Source organism: Acanthisitta chloris, unplaced genomic scaffold, assembly GCF_000695815.1.
Source record: "Acanthisitta chloris isolate BGI_N310 unplaced genomic scaffold, ASM69581v1 scaffold36469, whole genome shotgun sequence".
Classification (NCBI taxonomy): Eukaryota; Metazoa; Chordata; class Aves; order Passeriformes; family Acanthisittidae; genus Acanthisitta; species Acanthisitta chloris.
The window spans coordinates 1-17,274 of NW_008690355.1; the positions used below are offsets into that span (position 1 = coordinate 1).

The 17,274-nt window shown below is 48.5% G+C and overlaps 1 protein-coding gene across 1 annotated transcript; it reads left to right on the forward strand.

The window, feature by feature from the left end:
• Positions 1 to 268: 268 nt before the first annotated feature.
• AARS2 (alanyl-tRNA synthetase 2, mitochondrial) lies at positions 269 to 16,888 on the forward strand (the record flags this gene model as incomplete). Its single annotated transcript, XM_009081782.1, has 21 exons — positions 269 to 457; positions 1,067 to 1,212; positions 1,963 to 2,157; positions 2,692 to 2,836; positions 3,265 to 3,410; positions 3,717 to 3,825; positions 4,422 to 4,460; positions 5,159 to 5,270; positions 5,809 to 5,936; positions 6,663 to 6,813; positions 8,621 to 8,790; positions 9,785 to 9,898; positions 10,285 to 10,404; positions 11,048 to 11,185; positions 11,573 to 11,682; positions 12,846 to 12,954; positions 14,556 to 14,678; positions 15,026 to 15,136; positions 16,009 to 16,092; positions 16,232 to 16,342; positions 16,724 to 16,888. Coding segments are annotated over 21 exons (2,715 nt in total), but the record flags the coding sequence as incomplete, so codon positions are not given.
• Between the last annotated feature and the right edge of the window lie 386 nt (positions 16,889 to 17,274).

The window sequence follows — 17,274 nt, forward strand, 5'->3', positions numbered from 1 at the left end:
CCCTTAAAATTCTGCCATTCTACGAAGTAAAACATTGACTAGTCAGCACGTATCTTTGGAAAAGAAACCCTATACAAATTAGCAGGACAGGGCACAGCTGGATTATTAAATCGCTGCATTATTAATAATAAATTAAGGTCCATTCCAACCCCTAAAATTCTATGATTCTATTGCCTCTCGTAGCGCCATGTCTGTGTTTCAGGAGCCCCAGGCACGGTGCCCGGCCACTGAGAGGTGTTTAGTGATAGTGAGTGTCTCTCGTTTCCAGTTCAAGCCCGTTTTCCTGGGCACGGCACACCCCCGGAGCGAGCTGGCGCGGCACCGGCGGGTGGTGAACAGCCAGAAGTGTGTGCGGGCAGGAGGGAAGCACAACGACTTGGAGGACGTGGGCCGAGACACTTACCATCACACATTCTTTGAGATGCTGGGGAACTGGTCCTTCGGGGATTACTTTAAGGTAAGGTGATAGGAGTGCACCCTTTCTTCCAGAGCTGTGCTGTAGTGCCAAGGGGCTGTCTGCAGAACGCATCTTGATGAGCTCCAGGTTTGCCTGGAGCAGAGGTGATCAGCTGATGTGCTTTGTCACTAAATGACCTCTGTAGGCTCAAAGCCCTCAGCCTGTCAAACACAAGAGAAATACACACAAATCAAAGTTCTCTGTGAGAACACCAGTGTTGACCATTTAATATGGTGAAAAGAGGTTATCAGTTCATCTGATGCTTATTACTAGAAAGTTTGAAAAGGGAAGAAGGATAAAGGATGCCAGATTTATTTTTGCTAGTAAATACATTTTTTTTCTTTGGAAGGAAAATAATCCATGTAATTCTTCTGGTAAGCATGTAAACCATGCTGTGATCCTGAAGGTCTCCTAACAATTTAGAAATGTTTTCCCTAGACAATAGTGAGCTGTCTCTCTCCTGACCCTTGTCCTTTGCCTTAAAACTGAAAAGGGAGAGAGCAACTGAAATGAACTTCTTTGGTGTTTGACTCCCATTCTAAACACCCGTCCTGCATCACTGTGCATCACTGGATTATTGTGTTTCATATATGCTCTCTACCTGCTCAGGAGGAGGCATGTAGCATGGCCTGGGAGCTCTTGACAGAGGTGTATGAGATCCCCAGAGATCGTCTCTATGTCACCTATTTTGGTGGAGACTCCTCGTTGGGGCTGAGTGCGGATGAGGAGTGCAGGGATGTATGGCTCCGCCTGGGGTAAGTGTTTTAAAGAGGTTCTGAGCAGCAGGTGCTGACATTTCAGTCTCCACAGTTTCACATTTGCTCTTTAGTTGATGGGCATCAGATGTAGGGGTCAAAAGTTGTTTTAAACTCATTTCATTTCTGATGTGTTTGGGCTGTTAAAAGTCAGCTGGGCTCTGAGCTCGCTGGAGCATTTGACCTTTATGCTCTTTCTCAGATGGTATCACTGAGTGGGCTGTGTGACTAAAAGTAGCTGGCCTGGATGAAGTGTGTGAGGGATCTCTGAACCTTTGCTTCCTCTCCATCATGAGCTGCAGAAATTATGTTCTCTGAAGGGTAGCAGTGGCTGCTTTAGTGAGAGGGTGAAGCCATTGCAGAGAGCACTGTTGTGCTTTGGGAGCTTGTTCCAGGCTGTCTGTAGACAGCTAGCTCTGCCACTGTTGGTGTTCAGATTTGTCTAGTGGAGCCTCTGCTTCAAGGAGGAAGGTGCTCCACAGACCCAGCCTGTTGCTGTCAGCAGGGGCCAGGCTGTCTTTGACAGCTGTTATGGGCAGTGAGTAGTATCCTGTCTGGTTTGGCCCAGCTTGTTCTTAATAAGGAGAATAATTCTGTTTGAACATAGGCAGAGGCATTCTAATGTGTTTGCTTACTGAGTTTTTAGTAGTAAGAAAGGATTCCTTCCTTCCAGCTTTCTCTGTGATCCAGACTACTGTGTGCTTTGTGTGTATGCCTTGGCACTGGCACCTCTGTTGTTTGCCTTTCCAGGGTCCCTGCCAGTCATGTGCTTCCTTTTCCATTGAAGGACAACTTCTGGGAGATGGGGGACACAGGTCCCTGTGGTCCCTGCACAGAGATCCACTATGACCACGTGGGTGGTGGCAGAAACGCTGCAGCACTGGTGAACCAGGGCAACCCCGACGTAGTGGAGATCTGGAACTTGGTCTTCATGCAGTACAGCAGGTACCAGGCATCTCATCTGAACTCCAGAGCCTTTCCCTCTTGTGTGACTCCAAAATCATGTGTATGTTCTCAGACATCTCACTGCTTTCCAGAAGGTGGCAATACAGAGCAAGAGGAAAGCTGTGGAGATGTGCCCAGTGTGGCTCTTGGTCCCCCTTGCTTTATTTGCCTTGTCCTTCTTTAACCTTTGCTGCCTATTCTCCCTTACTGCTGCATTCCAGAGGTCTCTTGAGATCTGCAGCAGTCTGGAGAAACCTGCAGAAGGAGGACAAGGCCTTTGGCCCTGTTAGGGAAGGCCTTTTTCTTTACATTACTATTTGTCCTGACTGACTAATGGTCAGATCCTGGCTGCCTGACAGTGCCAAGGCAGGCTGCTGTTAGTCTTGTCCCTGAGCTTCCTTTTGTTGGGGTCACTGAATGTTTCCATCTCCTGTCACTCTCCCATTCTCTTTGATTCATCTGCTCCTTTTTTTTCTGCCCATGAACTGACCCTTGTTTATCTTTTGCCTTGTATTTTTTCTGCCTGGCTGACAGAGAGGTGGAAGGGAATCTGCTTCCCTTGCCGCAGCACCATGTGGATACGGGAATGGGTCTGGAGAGGCTGGTGACAGTTCTGCAGCACAAACGCTCCAACTACGACACAGATCTCTTCACTCCCATCTTGGATGCCATTCACAAGGTGATGGTGCTTCTGCTCAGATTCACAGTTCAACAGAAGCTCCTTGAATGCAAACTGCTTGCCTGATACCATAAGTACAGCCTTCTCTACATGTTACTGTGCAGTACTTGGAGACAGGAGATTATACTCAGCCTAGTCCAGAGTTCTAGAAAGGCTGGGGAGAATTCCAGGTTGGAATATCACCACTGCTAATCTGTTTTCCCTCTAAAGTTTCTCAAATTTCTCAGTGCCAGGGTATTTGCTGACCTGTGTCAGGTACAGAAGTCTTGGTCTGTAATGCTGTGGAAGGATTTGATGAGTGCATCTTAGATGCGCAGGGTTCAGAGGTAGCTGATAAAGATGATGTCAAGTCAGGCTGGCTGCCTCTTGCATTGAAACTTCTGCAGCCATTAATTTATGCTGCTCTATCTCCCTACTTTCTCTTTTAGGGCTGCAAGGCACCCAGATACCAAGGTCTGGTTGGGGATGCCGATGTTGGGCACGTGAATATGGCCTACCGTGTGGTGGCAGATCACGTGCGCACCTTGTGCGTGTGCATTGCTGATGGCGTCTACCCAGGCTTCTCCGGAGCAGAGTAAGGACATCAGTAAATGGCACAGGGTGGAGGGAGTTAGGTCTAGAAAGGAATATGGACAGCTGAGGGAGAGGTTCTGATATGGGCCCAAGATAGGGAGTGCATGAGCTTTGGGGAGGCAGGAAGGTGAGCGGCTGGAGGGGATTCCAGTCTGTAGGCTCATCCTTAGATGAGTGTAAAGTGCAGGGAGCAGCTGTCCTGTGTTGATGAATCAGACCAGAGGAGCTGGAGATGGGGGAATGCTGGATGTGGGAGCTGGGCAGGGATGCTCACATGGCTGCCTGACGAATCCTGCCCTGTGTTCAGGCTGGTGCTGCGTCGAATCCTGCGCAGGGCTGTCCGCTTTTGCTCTGAAGTCCTTCAGGCTTCACCTGGGCTCCTGGCCTCCCTGGTGCCTACTGTAGTGGAAGTGCTGGTGAGTGAAACTTCTGCCTTGGGGGGAAAAAGATTATCACACATGTCCTATTCAGCCCCATGTCCCTTTCCTGCATGCTGTCAGGAGACACTCTTGGATGTGAAGGAGCTCCAGAAGGGTGTACCTCATGCTGTGCATTGCAGCACTAAAAGTCTCTTGTCTCATGATCATTTGTGATGGAAGGGGCCTAGTGTGATTATCAGTAGAGTCAGCACAAGCATATGTAAGTGTATGGAAGTGCATGTTGCTGTTTCTGAGGGCAATGTCTTCCAAGGTATTGTGTCCAGTTAAAACCATCTGAAATTGGTCTCTGTGAGTACTAACAGCAACTTCAAAGACAATGCTTTCTTCCTATTGTGAACGTATGTGTTTGCCAAGAGATTCTGTGCAGGGGCTAGCAGAGGCCAGTCATGGGGAGAGAGGCAGGAGATGGTCGGTGTGTGATTCTTCCCCTGCGCTGCCAACCATGGAGCTGTGCACTGTGGCTCCCTTCACACTCACCTGCCTGAGAAACCTCTGTAATGTTTGTGGCATGCTGTGAGATCACTTGAGGAAGATGCTGAGGATGTTATCACTAACTGAGGCTCACTCCACAGGGAGATGCTTATCCAGAGCTGGTGAAGAATGCAGACCAGGTGAGCAGTGTGGAATTCCCCAGAGAGAACTACCCACCCCACACCCTGGTCTAATTATGTTTGTGAGGCAGTGCTCTCAGGGGCAGAAGTCAGCTGTTCCTTGTGACTTAGCTGTAGGAGTTTGTGTAACCTCCTTTATAACCATATTCTTGTGGGTGGGCTGAGATGTACTGGGCACAAGAAGTATCTGTGGCAGATTTCCGTGTGGGAGCTCCACTAAGTCGTTACCAGGGACAGCATGTTCTGGTGTAAGGCAGCTGTTGCTGTAAAAGAGCTATGGTAGCTCTTTTATTGAGTGCAAGTACAGCCTGTCCTAGCTTGGGTCCCCTTTGTCCAAAGTGGATTGATGATTTAAGGCTAGTCCCAGCTTGCTTCTGCTGACAGCAACTGTGACGAGCAACTTCCCTGGCTGTTCCAGACATACAGTTGTAATTGGGTCACAGACATGAATGTCTGACGAGGAGCATTTGTCAGCTTCAAGCCTTCCCCAGGTGGATAGTCAATATATCCTTGACAGGAATGGTGATAGGAGGCACAATGACTTTGGTGCGGTTCAGTAATGCATTGGAGCCATGTTGTGATGGATACTTGCAGAACAAGAAGTCTAGTTGATGTGCTTTGAGCTGACTGAGCAAGGCTGAGCTGAGCTGGGGAAAGTCCCTGAAGTGTTGTGGCTAACCCTTCTGATCCTTGGGCAGATCATGGATATCATAAATGAGAACGAGGCCGCGTTTCTGTCCTCCCTCGAGCGTGGGAGGCACATCATTGAGCGAACAGTGCAGCAGATGGAGCCCTCCACAAACTTCCCAGGTGAGTTTCCCTCCTCTGACAAACTGCACTTAGAGACAGTTTAATCCAGGTCCTCACAAGCATTGCAGTCAAAACTGGTGGATGTCTGCCTCCCACATGTTTTCTGTGACCTTCCAGCCCCAGGCAGAGGAGCAGATGTTGCTCCTTTCTGCAAATTGCAATTGTTTTCTACTACTTTGTTCTCACAATGAACTAGGCAAGTTAGAAACATTCCCTTGCTGCTTTATTGACTGATTAACTAGGTACTTAAAAGATACAGCTTAAAGAAGCAGCCCAGAACCTAACTATTGTGGCTGCCTGTCTAGATGTGCTGCTCTGAATTTTAGCAGAAATAGGGCTGTGGAACATCATTAATACTCAGTCCCACACAAGAAGAACTGTGTGGCTTCTCTTCCCTTCCCCACTACCAGTGCAGTTGTACACAACACAGGTGAGTCCAGTTACCAAGGCACACACTAGATTGGATCCATTCAAGCAAATCTTGGAATGCCTTTGTTTTCTGTGTTCACACAGAATTCCTATCCTTTTTGTCTTACAGCTGAAGTAGCCTGGTCACTCTGTGGGAATTTGGGATTCCCTCTGGATCTGATTGACTTGATGCTTGAAGAAAAGGGAATCAGTTTGGATTTAGCTGCTTTTAACAAACTTGCTCTGGAGGATGCAAAAGTAAGAGGGAGTCTTGCCTTGTCAGAATAATTCAAAGCCTTCTCTCTCTCTCGTGAGCATGGCAGCAGAATTTCTTTCACTGCTGAGACTCTTCGGATGCAACTGCAAAGCCATGTGCCTTTTTCCTGAAGGGGAAGTGAAGTCTGAAATAGTGTCATCAAAATGCCTTCACTTGTGAGTGTGGGACTGAGAAGTATTGGCTGGTGATTCTCTTCAGGTCGGTAGAAGTGTTTCAGGGTGCTGACTGTTGCTGGAGTGAAGGATATAAGAGAATTACATAGATTAGGAGAGTCCTCTATCAGTCATGTAGTCCAGCTTCTCATACAAGAGCCAGCTTAGACAGCCCAAGCAGCAAATTATCTCCTCGGTCTCTGTAGCGCTGGAGGACTTGCACTGCCCACCCACCACTCCCACCCCCTTGTGCAATAATTTGTTCAAGGTATTCTGAGCTTTAATGGCCTGCAAGTTTCACAGCTACACAGCAAGCTGTGCCAGGAGGTGTTAGCTCAAGTTGTTTATGACCTGGCTCAAGGCTAGCGCAGGGTAGTACTGAGTGTTTGTGAGGTTTGAAGGAATGGTGTTGGATTAGCAGTAGCCTCCATCAGCCTGGATCTAAACAAGCCTTTTCCAGTAAGGTGGAAGAAGTTCCTTGCCTTATATAGCTCCAGTTACTGGTTTGCATGCCCCAGGTACCTCCTATCTAACTGTGCCTCTGCTCCGCTGCAGCGGAAGGCTGGTGGCCCACAGGCAGGACGGCCAGAGAACACAAACACACACCTTGATGTGCACTCGCTAGCTCAACTGCAGAGGGACAACGTGCCTGCCACCGATGACTCTCCCAAGTATGCCTACACCCTTGGGCAGCACGGGCAGTATGGTAAGTAGCCAAACCCCATCTGTAAGGCAAGCTCTGCCTGAGGGCACTGGAGTCCCTCACAAGACTGCTTTTACTGCCTGACCTCATGCCTGTGGTCCAAACCTGTCCACCTTCCTGCCGCATTTTTCCCTGCCTCATCCTTTTGGAAGGTGCTTTTCTTAGTGCCTCTGGGTGAGTCCCTACGAAAGCTCTGGGCTGGTGACAAGGCTTTGAGCTCTGGGTTGGCACCACTGGGTGCAGTGGTGAAGCAGAGACTGTTGATTTCTTCTAGAGATGAGACTGTCTCCAGCAATTAGGCTGCAGTGTACGTGTGCTCCGGGGAATGAAGGCTAATTACGCAAAGGGTTTAGGTAGTTGTCTGAAGCCATGCCCTGGATATTTCCGTGGCAGACCACTAGATGCCAGCACAGGCTTTTTATCGCTCAGGGGAACTGAGGTTGCTGATGCTCTAGGGAAAGCACGAAGAGAAACCACAGAGAGCAAGAGGTGGTGTGGCTGTCACAGACAATTAGAGGTAGCTATGTTCAGCCAGCTCCCTCTTACCCAGTGTGCTGGTGGCAGCCCACGCTAAGCAGAAAGTGAGGCAATTCAAGCTATATATATACTAGGGCAAGAGCACAACAGAGGAGAAAAGCCCAGCAGTGACACTGGCTGAAATCTCCAAGCTAGAACTGTCCTACCTCCTCAGCCTCTGAATCATGGAATAATTTGGGTTGAAGGAGATCTCTAGATGTTCAATTTCTTGATAAAAGGAACATCAGCTTCACAGTCAGATTGGGTTGCTCAAAGCCTTGTCCATTTAAGTTTTCAGTATCTTTTAGGGGCAGAGATTCCACAGCCTCTCTGTTCCCTGTTCTTTATCACTCTTAGTGTGAAAAGGTTTTTTCTTTACATACAGCCAGAATTTCCTGTACTCTAGATGTAATCTCCACCAGTGCTAAATAGAGATGAATAACCTATTTCTTTGACCTGCTGGCTGTGTTTGTGTTCATACAGCCCCGCAGGCAGGCAGAATTCCTTGCTGCAAGGGCAGCCTGCAGGCTTGTGTTCTGCTTGCTCCTGAGGACCCCAAGATTTCTGCCAGTTCATTCCTGTAGCCTGCTGAGATGCCTCCAAAAAGCAGCCCAGTTCTTCAGTTTATCAGCCAGTCCCTGCCAATTCATTGCCATACACAAGTGGGATACGGATACATCCCATCTTATTGTGGATAGTTAATAAACATGTTAAATGGTGCTGGCTATTATCAGCCACCACATAGCTCTGCTAGTAACTGAATATCAGTTGTACATCGAACTACTGAGCAATTCTCTGTGGGGCCAGCTGCCCAGCCAGTTACAAACCCATCTTGTGCTCCACCTGTACAATCCATATTGCCCAAATTTGGCTTCAAGGAATCTACAGGAGAGTATGTTAAAAGCTTGCTGCATCAAGGACATCCTTGCTGTCCCTTGTCCAATGTCTGTCATTTCTTCATAAAAGTTGGGCAGGTTTGCCAAGGCTGCAGTGTATCAAGAGGCAGATGTCTGTGCCACATTTTCTTCTACTAGACTTATGTGGAGCCAGATTGGGTGTCCCTGCCTGCTTAGCTGCTAGTCAGCAGTTCTGTCATTAGGTAAGTGAGGGGTGATTTAGTTCCAGTTAACAGATTCTTTGTCCTTTCTGCCAGTAGCTGTTCCTTTCCTACCAAGGCAAAGTGCCAGCTTTCAGTACAGTTGGCAGGGTTGGCATGGGGAAGTGATCCCTCCTTTCCTGTTGCAATCTGACAGTGTGTATGCACTAATTGCTGCCACCTTCTTGCCCCTGACAGAGTTCAGTCCATGCCAGGCCACTGTCCTGATGCTGTACAGAGATCAGACTCTCCAGAAGGAGGTTGGGGCAGGGCAGCGCTGTGGTGTCATCTTGGACAGGACTAACTTCTATGCAGAGCAGGGTGGGCAAGACTCTGACCAAGGCTACATGATACTTTTAGGACAGCAGGTAAGGCCCTTTGCTGCTTAACCCAAAGCCACTGTAAGTACTGAGGCCAGGCAGATCTCCCTGATGGGCTGTTTTACTGTGTTAATTTGCAAACTGCTGCCTCTTGGCAGTTCCTTTGACATTGCATCAGGGTTGGACGGGAGGCAGAAGCAGCACTAACTTTACACAGGTGTATTTGCTGCTCTGGTTGTCTCTCTCAGTCCTTTGCAACTTCATCTTGCTAGGGAAGACTATAAAGTCTTCCTAGGTCTCCTTTCAACATGCTGCATTCTTGCCAGTTGGGGTTGTAGTGCTGAGAGAAGGCAAACAATGATCAGAGTCCATGAGTTGAGTAACTTGTCTCTGGCCAGTCCTGGACAACTGCAAGCAGTGCCCAACCTGAGACCCAGTGGAAAAACTCATCCCTCCCAAGAGCACCAGCGAGGGCCTCCACTTCTCCAGCATGTTTCTTCAACCTCACCAGAGGAAAAGCTTTGACCCTCTCCTGGGAAGTTACATGGGGTGCAGCTTTTTCTCCTTGCTGCATTCCAGCTCTTGATAATCACGCCTGGGCATTGATTCTGCCTTTTTAGCCTTACAGAATGTGACAGTGCCTTGCTCAGCATTTCTTTGCAAGCTGAAGTGGCAATTCAGTTTGTATTGCCAGCCCAGTGAGGTAGAAATGGCACCTTGGATGCCTGAGACAGGTGCCTTGGCAGATGCTGTCCATTTTCTCATGGACAAGCATCCTTGGTAAGAAAATTCATCAGCATGGGTGGTGTTACTGCCCCTCCACTTCAGGCTGGCAGCCTCAACATGTTGTGCAGTGAGAAGCTGGGTGCAGGGAAGGTCTGAGGCGCTCTGGTTACATTTGCAGTAAGCTTCTCTCTGTTTTTTCCACCCTGTCCCTGTCTTCTAGGGATCAGTGGGGATTGTGTTTCCCAGTTAGATCAAACAAGTAGCTTGTTTTGATTTTCCCCTATGTCCTAACTGAGCTTTCTGTCTCTTTTCTCAGGATGTACTTTTCCCTGTAGAATCAGTTCAACTCTGTGGTGGCTATGTTATCCATGAAGTCACTGCTGTGGAAACCCTGCATGCTGGTGACCAAGTGCAGCTCTTTGTGGATGAGGTAATAACTCACTGCTCTTAACCTTTTCCTTGTGATGTCCTGAGTAACCTGGGAACAGCGGATCTTTGTCCCTTGTATTCCTGAGACTGTTCTTGGTCATGATGTGCAGTGGGAAGGAGACATCACAAGTGATTCTCTAATCTGTGAGCCATTGGTCTGTCCAAAAGTATCCAGACTACCCTTTGCTGTTTTACAGTGATGATCCCATGGGAAAAGAAGTTAGATCTGCCCTGTCACATAAATTAATCTGACTGTACTACTCATTGGTTTTTTCTCCATCTTTTTGTATCACCTCACGTGTAGCCTTTCCTTTATCTCTTTGTGCCATTCCATTCCCCCAAGCTGTGGAGAACCAGCACTCCCTGCCAACTTCTCTGTGCTTTCAGGCCCAGAGGCTGGCCTGCATGACAAACCAAAACGCTACCCACCGGCTGAACTTTGACAACACAGAGCAGCGAGGGTCCCATGTGACAGCAGAGCAGCTGCGCTTCGATTTCAATACCAAGGTGGCTCTGAACTTCAGTTTGCTTGTTCTCAGCAGTACCAACATTGTGGTATTGGCCTTCTCTATAGGGATTTCTCTCCTCTCGCCATAATCACTCTTTTAGAGACAGGTCACATTTTGTCTGAGCGATGAAGCTTGACCCTCTGTACGTGGGTGGGTCTGCTTTGCACTGACCTGACTGAGCAGGACTTGCTGAGGGAGCGAAGGGGGATCAGAAAGGAAAGGACTTAGCAAGGCCAGTGGTCATGGGGCTGACAGTAGTGAAATAGTGTAAAGGGGTCTTTGGGAGATGGTGCTTGGCTGTGGCATGTATTTGATGTCTCTGCTGGACATCCAGGTGAGAGTATTTGGGAACCGAAAGCTGTTGGGTCAGGCCAAGCACTGGCCTTGGTAACCTGTCACTCTTGCACTACCTCTCTTTTGAAGGCTTTGGCTGATGCTCTTGTATCAAAAATCCTTATCCTTCATGAGAGGAGGGCCTGGGATGATGCTCCCAATTCCCTTTTCCAAGTAGAGAAGATGAGACACAGAGGGAGAGTGATGTGCCCAGGCTGAATCACCTGACAGTCCTGTCCAGGTTCTCCCTCCTTCATTCTGTTCTTCTCAGGAGGCTTCTCCTGAAGGTGGCTGATTTACTTCCTCAGGGCCCTGTGACTGTGGAGCAGCTGCAGCAAGTGGAGGAAGTGGTCCAGGATATGATCAAAAGAAATGAGGCTGTGCATACGGCTGAGGTCCCCCTCATGCTGGCAAGAAGTGTTCAGGGACTCCGTGCAGTGGATGAGGTATGACAGGATGGCAGCACACATCTTTATGAGCCTTCTCCTTCAGCAGGTATCATCTTGGTCACTAGAGATCCTGAATCAACTCCTAAAACTCAGAAAGGAAAATAGGACAGAGATGAGATCTCAGGACACCGTGTTGTAAAACATGGAGGCTGTTGATGCATAGGCTTTCTGTTCATGCCTTTGGTCCAGAAGACTGTAGTGTCACCCAATTGTTTCTTTTTCCCCATGGTGGCTGGTTGTGGAGGAGAAGTGGTGCTGCTCCTGACTCTGGGGCTACTCTAGAATAGGAGAAAAATGAGGCAGACACCTGAAGCCATATAGTTGGTTTGTAAGTGCCCCTGGGGAACCATGTTGTTAGCTGCTGATCCCTGTCTCCTCTGTCAGGGGTATCCAGATCCAGTGAGGATAGTGTCCCTGGGGGTCCCTGTGGAGAGTGTGCTGACCTGTGACTCCGAGGCTGCAATGCAGACCTCTGTGGAGCTCTGCTGTGGGACGTAAGTGACTTTTACTTGCTGCCAGAAGGCATGTTTGTGGGCACTGGTGGCTGAGATAGAGACATCATCGTAAGCTCAGCTCCCTGTCCCTGTGAAACTGAAGTTTCCTCACAGGAAAGATATTGTGAGGACAGGATGGGCTACTTATGAAGCTTTGGAAGTCCCGGGGTGAGCAAAGTTTAATGAAATGCAAAGCATTTTTCCTTACTTGATAGTCTGAAACCAACCTGGAAGCCACAGAGCACCAGCAGAGTGTGGAGACAGGGGTGTGTGGACTGTCACACCAGAGTTACAGTGCTTTGCCTTTGGGGTTGCAGGAGGGCTGGGGACCTGGCTGGAGACTCTGAGACAGTTGTGAGAACTTCAGACTGCTCTAATTATTTTAATTAATTATCTTCACCCACTTCTGCTTTTAGCAGTAATGAGAGTAGAAGAAGAGCTAATCAATCTTAGGACAGTGCTGACACAAAAAAAAAAAAAAAGAACCAAACACAAAAAACCTAGGAACACATTGGCCTTTGAGCAGATAGAGCTGAAAATGAGCAATTTTCTAGCCATGAGAACATTCTTGTGGGAGTATTGGGACAAGAAACTGCATGGGAGTAGAGATAATCAATTCTCGTGAAGCTGTCTGAAATGATTACTTGTGGTAACAGAACCTGAGAGACTGTAGTTGTCATATCCAGCATTGAATAACCAGGAAGGAAAGGGGAGATTTTTAGTGCCCTGAGACTGCACAGCTATCCTGTGACTGGAGTCTACTGGCCAGGCTGTGAGCTGGCCTGACAAGAGAGTGGTGGAGTTGGAGGAAAAGATTGCTTTCTACGAGGTTCAGTAGCAGCTGACTAGAAGAGAAAAATCCTAGTTCATCCCACTGCTGAAGGAAAGGAGAGGGAAATAAAGGCAGAACTTGGCGGTTACATACCATTTGACAGAACCCTGCTGCGCAGGTAGCACAGAGGTTCCTCTGGAGTAGCCTCAAGTCTGCTGTCTTTTGCCTGACAGGGCACCATCAGGATTTTAGGAATGGGAAAGGATTCAAGCTATTGGGTTTGGGAAGGGACTGCTGGTCTTCAGACCTTTCTAAAAAGAAAGCAGGCTTACTGACTTCTGTATCCAGAGAGCACCTTGTTTTCTTTCCTGTTCTCTGCTTATTTTTTTAGACATCTTCTCCAAACGGGATCTGTGGAAGATCTGACTATCATCAGTGAGCGTCAGCTCGTTAAAGGGATTAGCCGTGTTGTTGCAGTGACAGGGAGACAAGCCAAGCAGGTAAGAAAGGGGGAACTGAGATTTCTGCCATGTCAAGGCAATGCCAGAAGGACCAAACTTTGTAGGTTCCTCTTAGACAGTTAGGTCCCCACTGCTTTGTTTGGAGCCTCCCTGCTGTGCTTGATCTGGCTTCCTCCTTCACCCCTGGACTCAGCTCTGCTGCTGTACCTCACTCTTCACTTCCTTTCCCCTCCCCATTCTAGTCTTCCATCTCCCTGACCTTCATTCTTCCCTTCACACCCCCTTTTCCAAGACAAAAAACTTGGCACAAAATATCAGGAAGCCTCTGGTCTATAAATTTCAAGCACCCAGTAGGTATTTAAAGGTGTGATCCTTTGTGCATGGGGTTCACCTCCTGCCTATCACAGCTGGATTTGCACTTTATAATTACATGGCTTTGGCCTCATTCTTGTAGCCCTTTTGCTTCTTTTTTTTAGTCTTTTTCTTGCTAAACTGCGGTTCTGGTCTGGCTGGGTCTGTATAAAAAGTAAGCAACCTGCCACTGTGTTCCTGAGATCACTCTGTCCTTTAATATCTGGAAGTTTCAGGTGCCCCACAAGCTTGCCTGCTTCCTTTAAGGCTGCAGTCAGAGGAGAGTGACTCATAGTGGAATTGGAAAGACTAAAGGCAAAGCCCACCCCTGCAAATCTGTTACTTTTTGGCTGGCTGTCCCCTGTGCATCTGTGTTCCAGTGAGGCTTTGCTTCGTGCAGAAGAATGAAAAGCTGCAGGGCACATCTGCGTGCTTTGCTGGAAGTGCTGACCTGGAGAGCCCCCAAGAGAAGCTCTGTGCATGTGTTAATGAGACCAGGGAGTGACTTGAAACAAGGGCTGTGTATCCTAGCTAGGCAGAACAGTCCTCGCTGTCCACAGCTTTTCTTATACACTCTCTGCTGTCATAGTCTAAAGTCTCTCAGGACCATTGTGGGCACAGAGATCTGGCAAATTTGGTTGCAAGTCTAGAGAGGAATGTTCTATTTCAGTCTTGTGGGAACAGTCATTCTTAATGTCTCTGTAGGTGTCTTCCCACTGGATCCTGAATCACAGAATCAATCAGGTTGGAACAGACCTCTGAGATCATCAAGTCCAACCTATGACCTAGCACCACCATGTCAATTAGACCATGGCACTAAGTGCCATGTCCAGTCTTTCCTTAAACACCTCCAGGAATGGTGACTCCACCACCTCCCTGGTCAGTCCGTTCCAATGTCTGATCACCTTTTCTGTAAAGAAATTCTTCCTAATGTCCAACCTGAACTTCCCCTGATGCAGCTGAAGACTAAGTCTTCTTGTCCTGTCACTTCTTACCTGGGAGGTCAACCCCACCTGGCTACGCCCTTCTTTCAGGTAGTTGTAGACAGCGATAAAGTCACCTCTGAGTCTCCTCCAGGCCAAACAACCCTAGCTTCCTCAGCTGCTCCTCATAGGACTTACATTCCAGACCCTTTACCAGTATTGTTGCCCATCTCTAGACATGCTCCAGCACCTCGATGTGCTGAGCAGCACTATAGTGTTTATGACCCTGCTGCCTCCCTACTTTCTCCATCCCTGCTCCTTTTTCTGTTGCTGCATTTGAAACATGCATTCTTTCCATCTCTCCAGGCCCGGGAAGCAGGCCAGTGTTTGGCTATAGAAGTGGACTCTGTCTCCCTACGAATGAAGCAGAGGAGCACCTCTATTCCTGAGATGCAGAACCTCTCCAAAGAAGTGGGCCAGTTGACCAAAGTAAGGATTATACTTCTGTAGAGAAATATCCCAGCATGGGCTTTATATGCTTGAGTCACGTGGCTTCTTCGATACCAGGTTCACGTCTTACCATTGTCAATAGCAAGGGCAAGTTGCTACCTGCTGTTGCCCCTTAGATCACAAAGATTTCTACTAGTGTCTAGGTGCCTCTGTTGCAGATCACTGGCTGAAAAGAGAAAACTACACACCACAGTGGCTGGCCAGCCTGATCACATGGGGTATAGAAGGGTCTGGGAAGAGGCCAGGCTTCAGCCTGACCTCCTAGAGAGCTAGCAGTTTATGTCTAGGTACAGTTCAGTATCCTTAAACAACAAATTGTCTTGCAGGTGGTGGATACTACTGCAATGCCCCAGTGGCAAAGAAAAGAACTACAGACCATCCTCAAAGCACTACAGCGAACGGCCAACACGGCTGTCAGGAAACTGGAGCTGCAGCAGGTATTGTGGCAGCAGCACATTGACTTGCAGCTGGCTGATAGCACTGTGTGGCACACACCAGTGAATCCGGTGTCTCTGCCACACTCCACAACCACTCAGTCACTAGGGTCCCATTAGAAGGCAGAAGAAGGCAGGTACATTCACACACTGGAACATAAGCCCTATGTTGGTTTGATTTCACTGACATTATCTGGGACTATCATTTAAAATGCAGTGAGTGACTGGCTGGGCTTTTAGCACCTGCAGAATCCTCATGTGTCTCTACTTGTGAGGGTGGAGAGCCCCATACTAGCACTTCTGGCCAACATCAGCAGTCAGGCATCACCTTCTTGTTTATACATGGAGAAGATGAGATGGTGGTCCTCACAGTGGGCTTTGCAAGATTATGCACTAAGACAGAGGCAGGACAGGGCCCTTCTTCCAGCTTTGTGGATATTGCTGTGGCTTCCTACATGTGTTTGTGTTCTGCCTGTTTACGTTAAAAGCCCTTTGGAAATGCTTATTAGTTACTTAGAAATCTCAGCAAGAACTATCCCTTTCTTAAGGTAGGAGCATCTTGTCACAGAAGCCTTCCTGAGACATGTGGTGGTGTATAGGTCCAGGAGAGAGACTGGGGACCAAATGGGTCACTTTCTATTCTACTTGTGACAGGGATTCATCTCTGCTTGCTTTGAAGCAAGCAGGGCTGCACAGGTCTCCACATGGAGATTTCAGTCTGCCAATCTTTGACTTCTGCTATCATACATGTCCCCACTGTCCCACAGAGCAGCACTTGCATTCCCTTTGTTACATATGTTGCATGCCTATATCCCTATCCAGCCCACCCTGTTGTACCTGTAGCCCCTCAAAGTGCTGTGTGTTTCTTCCTCCAGGCTGAAAAGAAGGCACAAAGCCTGCTAGCAAAACATTGCAACCAAGCTGTCATCATTGATACTGTCCCAGCTGATTCCCTCTCTGTGAGTAATCCACATTACATGTTGGCCCAGAGGTACCTCAGGTGCTGCAGCCAGTAAAAGGGAGTTGCTGGGCACATTTCCTGCTGCATGCCAGCTTCCTTTGCTGTAGCCTGACCTGTCTTCTGCCTGTCTCTCCTAGATCCTAATGAAGGTAGTGAACCAGCTGTGTGACAAGTCTCCTGGCACATCAGTCCTGCTGCTCAGCCCTCAGGCTTCTGGTGAGGTGCTCTGTGCCTGTCAGGTGTCCAAGGTAAGCAGAACCCTGGTAGAGACACAAGGAATCTGCCTGCAAAGGGGATCTGGATCCATTGCTCAGCAGGTCCTGTTTGAAGCTTTTCCTGGGATTCTGCCCAATGTTTATGGTTAATCATGCAGGGGCAGGACCTGAGATGACTGTACTGGGACCAAATGTGCTTTCAGTCTCTGCTGGGCACAAACATCCCTGGATCCTCCAGGCTGTATTTGCCCAGGGGCATTAACATGCAAGCTCAGCCCTTGTGGTCCTCACAGTCATGACTGCCTCAGGTTGCTGAAGGTACAGGCTGGGTGAGGAGAGGATGTTGTTACCTTTCTTTATTCAGACTGCAGAGTGATCCACAGTCCAAATGACTTTTCTGTGTCTCCTCCCCAGAATTGCCTCCCTGCATTCTCCGCTGCTGACTGGGCCGTGGCTGTCTGTACGCAGATGGAAGGGAAGGCAGGAGGCTCTCCCATTGTTGCTAAGGGCAGTGGAAATGCCAAGGGCATGCAGGGAGCCCTGACTACTGCACTGGAATTCGCTCAGAGTAAACTGTGATGCTTTAGTACCAAGACAGCTGTATGCACCCAGCTGCAAGCTATGTGGACACTTGATATCAAGCATACAGTAAGCTGGTCTGAAAGGTTTAGCAGTTCCCACGCTGAACATTGCTGCAACCAGTGTATTGGAGCACTTGACTCCTGACCATCCAGGATCTGAAGAGACCTCACTGACAGAATGATGCTGCCTGTTCTCAGCATAAGCATATGGGGAGTGAGCCTTGGAAAGCGCTAGTTGCAACAGCAGATCCTGCTTCTCTTGGAACAGTGCAGTTCTTGTCACAAGACCACCAGAGAGACTCTGTGAGAACATGGGGAGATGGCATAGTGTTATCCTAAAGCCATTAAAGGGTAGAGAGTGTCTGATCCCCTGATGTTTCTTGT